This window comes from Mycetomoellerius zeteki, unplaced genomic scaffold (assembly GCF_001594055.1).
Source record: "Mycetomoellerius zeteki isolate Tzet28-1 unplaced genomic scaffold, Tzet1.0 scaffold1352, whole genome shotgun sequence".
Lineage (NCBI taxonomy): Eukaryota > Metazoa > Arthropoda > Insecta > Hymenoptera > Formicidae > Mycetomoellerius > Mycetomoellerius zeteki.
Genome location: NW_017256290.1, coordinates 2,909 through 7,882, shown reverse-complemented (window position 1 = coordinate 7,882; position 4,974 = coordinate 2,909). Strand labels below are relative to the sequence as shown.

Sequence of the window (4,974 nt, the reverse complement as noted above, 5' to 3'; positions counted from 1 at the left end):
TAAACGGTGCAATGTCGGTCCTTAAATTGTTTGTCAACCATTCGTAAAAACTGTCGTAGACACAGTTGTCCACAATTACTTTGATTATAGCGTTGATAGTGCGTGCGATTGTATTGGATTACAGTGTTTATCAGATATCGTTCGAGTTCCTTCGGCGGTCGAAGATTGCTGAAACTGTCGAAATATATGGCGTGATTTTCCCTTTTCGCATATGCCACTCAATGCGAACCGGGTCCCTCGGCATTATCCAAATTTACGATACCGCTCTCGTTTCGATGTACTCCTTCCACCGATAGTATAGTACGCATAAAGATACCTCTAAAATATGAAATGCGCATACGATTTGTAAGTTGCTGCAGTTGCACGTTGGTAGTTACACCTTTTGGTAGTTTTAATGTCTCGTCGATGTTTTTTTTTTCTACGCACGACACCTCGTCCGCGCTTGTAGGGAGCGAGTTAAACGCCATGGCCTTCCATGACGTGATTATGACGTTGCAGTTCTTGCAGCTGATGCTACGCCGCTTTGTTATCGTTTACGACCTTGGTGACTCCCGCCGCTCCACCGACCAACGACCCGAGAACGCCCAGCAGCGGAAGAATAGGGTAGGACGCCGCCGCGTTTCGCTATCGGAAGTATCCGCTTGCTCTTCCTTTTCCTCTTCCTAGTTTTCAGGCCCATACCTAATTTTGTCTTAGCCTTCCTAGCCGCCCAAACGGCCGTGGCTGTGGTTCTCTCTCTCAAACGTCCGAGGGGCAAGAAAAGTTGCAAACAAGCTATGGTCCGCTGGGACAAAAATATTTGAAAGCGGTCTTGAGCGGTAAGAAAGCCGTAAACGTTGTGTATGGAGTTTATTTTAACAACGAGGGAGCGATGCTCGGCGACAAACGTATCGCCTTGGACAAAAACGATGATATAATTATAAATGGGAAAAGATACGAGGAAACACCGGGTCTTTACGAGTTAATTTTCATGAAATTTCCCAATAAAAATATATGCACGGATGATGACATGCAAACCTAAGTAGGTATACTGAGCGGGTTCTAACTCGGGTCCTCTGAGGGGAGCGCGGGGCGTGGGGATTCTTCGGAGGTGGGGGTATGACGTCATGCGGAGTGGCAGTAAGGTATCATAGATTTTGGGGACTGCAGTCACGTACAAGACAACAAAAAACGTCACAAAAAAGGAAATATCGACATGAACAAAAAACAATACAAAAACAAATAGTTATAAAACGAAAAGTGTTACAAAGGGTATACCAACCGTTTTTCGCGACCAAGATATAGCATAATGTAATTTTTCTAGAAACAATATTTATTAATTATTTTAAATACTTAAATACAACCAAGTTTCACAATTAATCGATTGAGAGTGGCTAAGCAAGGCGAGGTCTAACCCATGGGGCTAGTGGACCGCGGAGGGTATTCGTAGGCGCGGGAAAGATCCCCGGTCGCCGCCGCTGTCGCCGCCGCCGCGGACCCCGCGGCCGTAAAAGTACATCCTTTTTTTTATGACGTATTTTTTACAATACATTATTTTATACTAGCGCGTTGAGGCAAAGGATGGGGAGTGAAAGAAAGTACTTATAGTAAAGAAATTATAGAAAGTAATTATATATAGTGATGCGAACGAATTTATTTTTATTTACATTACAGATTTTTCGTACGTATTAAAAATTAAAGCTAATAGCTCGCAATCGACGAGCTGATGTCCATTGAAGATGCCGCCATCGCATATAGTATTCTTGGACGCGATATTGGAGAATCACGTATATTTGGCATCGACCGTATCGACGAGTCGGACTAATCGTTCGAACGTTACATCGATACACCCATCAAACTCGAACATACGGTTTTAGCGTCGTTTCGGTCATCATCATGTGTACGGATAAAGAATCGAGACGTACTAGCGTAACATCGTTCAGCTTGCAAACTCTGATGGTTATCGGCCCAACGCTTATAAAATTGTCCTTGTATTCGTTTCGCAGCATCTTGTAAATATTCCATCGCTGCTCGTAGAGGCCCTTCCATGTTTCGAGAGACAGCGACAGTTCGTGTTCGCGATGATCTCCCAGGGCGATCTTCATGTAACTCGGTAGACCAACGTTGATTCCAATTTCCAAATACTTGTAGCTCGTATTCGTCAGGTCGTAACGTCTGCTCAGTAAGCGCACCGCGCGACGTTCCATACTGTGTATATACATAAAGTTGAAAAAACGTTATTTATTGTATAGAACGTTGAAACTTACACGTTATATTCCTTCTTCACGTCGTTCGATGCGCTGCTCTCTTTGGCGAAGTACATTTTTTCAATCGTTCGTACAAGCAGGTATAAACAAGACTGATCGCATCCACATAAATTGTGGCGTATATAATATTTCTAAAATTGAAGAAGGGTCAAGCCGTCCTCCTCTTTCTAAGAATTTCGAACGTGTCGTAACACGTTTTATCAGGTCTTTCTACGCATTTTCTTTGTCATGAGTTTATACATACGTTTATACATACGTTTATACGTACATTTATACATACGTTTATACATATGTTTTTACATATGTTTTTATGTTCGTACTTGCGTTTTTTTTTTACGTTCTTACATACGTTTTTTACGTTCTTACTTACGTTTTTTTACGTTCTTACATGCGTTTTTACGTTCTTACATACGTTCTTACATACGTTTTTTACGTTCTTACTCACGTTTTTTTATGTTCTTACATGCGTTTTTACGTTCTTACTCACGTTTTTTTATGTTCTTACATGCGTTTTTACGTTCTTACATACGTTCATACATATATTACATGTATTACAGGGAAGAGAAAGAAATTAAAATATATTTTAAAAAGAAATCTCATATTTTATTTTTAAACTCGATACAATTCCTTTTGGCGTTGCAACCACAAGTTGTATATTTTAAATACATTTTGTAAAGCGCAATTCTTAACATGTTTTCCACATCGCATAGTATTAGTAACATCTAGATTATTCAAAGAATCTATATCTTTGTAATCAGCATCCAAGGTCTCAATGGTCAAGTTGTCGCTATCGAGTACATTAGCCAGCCATTTGCGTTTTTCACGTCCTTTAACGTATATAAAAGCCTTATTGTCATCACATTCTTCCGCAGCAATTACAGCCATCGTAATCAGGCGTTTCACCATGCCGTACGGGATCGTCCCATCTTCCCATTGCAATCCATGGTGATAAGCCAGGAAGCGCAATACTTTTCTGATTTTGTCAAGAAACTCTACGGCATGGGACATGTAAAAATATAATGAGAGAGAATGGCTCCTTTTCTCAACACCGCTACTTCCTTCATGATAAATTTCTTTCCAACGATGAATCCTTGCAGATCCACAAACGTTGATACGATCATGGCGAACGATTTTTCGAGACTGCAATCGATTTCGATAAATCATATATTTTATAGCGTGTCGGAGACTTAGGTGCATTTAGGTGATTTTGCGCACAACGTTGGTCAACGGATTGTACTGAACCACGCGATCGTGTATGATGAGATAATAGGCTATAATATTTGCAGGCACATTCTCCTTGCAATCAAATTCTATGCGTACGTCCACAGTAGCACTCTTGACGGATTCGTTTAGTCGCGAGCAATCAATGACTACAAAAGGTCCTTCCTCGGTAAATGAGAGCACGTTGACTAGCGTTTCAAAACAATCGATTCCATAATATGCTCTACGAAAACGGGCGTACATATCAAACAAGACGGCGTATCTCTTTTTGTCAAAATCCAGATTTAAATCGTCGTACGGATAAAACGTTGAATTTAAATAAAGTTTCACGTTACTCAAATTACAATCGTCGAACACGCTACCATTTTGTGACATGACATTCTTTCGACCGGTCTGCAGAGCAAAGATAACGTATCGCGGCTTCTCAAGCTGAGTCGCCGTTTTGACGGCCCATGAATGCTTTGTCGTATTCTGTAACAGAGGATATTCGTACAGATCCCACGAGCGAAAACTCATGCTCAGATAACGACCGCTTTCCAATGCTCGCAGCATTCATAATTTATTGATCTCGTTTAACGCAACGTGAGGCATCCGCCACTGTACTTTAAATAATTCAATTTCAGACTCCGTCACAGGATTTCCAACCAAGCAATTATTGTCGTTGCGCGCTCAAAATCAATTCGTGGCGAACGTTGATCAGGCGTTTGTAATCTTCGCAAAAGCCCAATAGCATGCCGAGCGGCATGCAAAAATTAAAGTGTCCTTCCTCTGTGTCAGATCTAGTGTTGCATCCAGCTTTCAGCGCAATCAAAGATTTGTCATACGACACGTAATTCTTGAGAGTGCTAGTTATGCCCACGTTTCTGTTGCGGTCAATCTCCACACCGTTGAGTTCATATCGAATTTCATCAAACATGAATGCCACACAATTATTTACAAGCGTCGTTGGCGTCTGATCGTTTTTCTTTTTCACCGTCAATCTTCCTTCGACGTAGAGAAAACTTTCGCACGGCAACGTGTACAAAGCCTGTTGCTGTATGGGTATTCTTATCTCGTCGTTGTACCCGAACGTTGTATTGGCGAACGGGTTGTACGTGTGAGTCTCGATCTCGACGATGCGATCGTCAAAGATCGGCTCACCGGTAATATTCAAGATATCAGTCATCTCAAAAGTTGCGCATCGCGAAGTAGTATCACAGTATATACAGTAGCGCAATTCTCTGTCGGCACCTTTGAAGTCAGCGTGGATAAAAATGAACTGCACATGCGAGAGCGAGGTATGTAACCAATCAAGGCATTGATATTCCATCTCACCTCTTCTCTCTGTTGTAACTTTTTCTCTTTTTCTGCTTTATTGCGTAAGGTCCGTTCTTTTTACACTGTAAGTTCTGAACTGGTGTACACTGACGCAATAAGTTCAGAACCTTCGAAAAATAACAGACCTACACAATATACATTATATTTAAAACAGAAAATAAAATAGAAATGAAACATGATAGATATACAT

At 41.1% G+C, this 4,974-nt stretch overlaps 2 protein-coding genes across 2 annotated transcripts; both read right to left on the bottom strand.

Annotated features, from left to right (window-relative positions):
* Window positions 1-1,848: 1,848 nt before the first annotated feature.
* LOC108731763 (uncharacterized) lies at window positions 1,849-2,416 on the bottom strand (the record flags this gene model as incomplete). The annotated part of the gene is made up of 2 exons (XM_018462268.1): window positions 2,247-2,416; window positions 1,849-2,187 (listed from the first exon to the last, which is right to left on the bottom strand). Coding segments are annotated over exons 1-2 (395 nt in total), but the record flags the coding sequence as incomplete, so codon positions are not given.
* A 1,027-nt stretch (window positions 2,417-3,443) lies between these two features.
* On the bottom strand, window positions 3,444-3,983 carry LOC108731762 (uncharacterized). The gene has a single exon (XM_018462267.1). The coding sequence runs from the start codon at window positions 3,981-3,983 to the stop codon at window positions 3,444-3,446; it is 540 nt and encodes a 179-aa protein (XP_018317769.1).
* Between the last annotated feature and the right edge of the window lie 991 nt (window positions 3,984-4,974).

What these genes read in the sequence shown, in the direction of transcription:
- LOC108731762 (XM_018462267.1), bottom strand. Translation starts at nt 3,983, where the DNA reads ATGAGTTTTCGCTCGTGGGATCTGTACGAATATCCTCTGTTACAGAAT.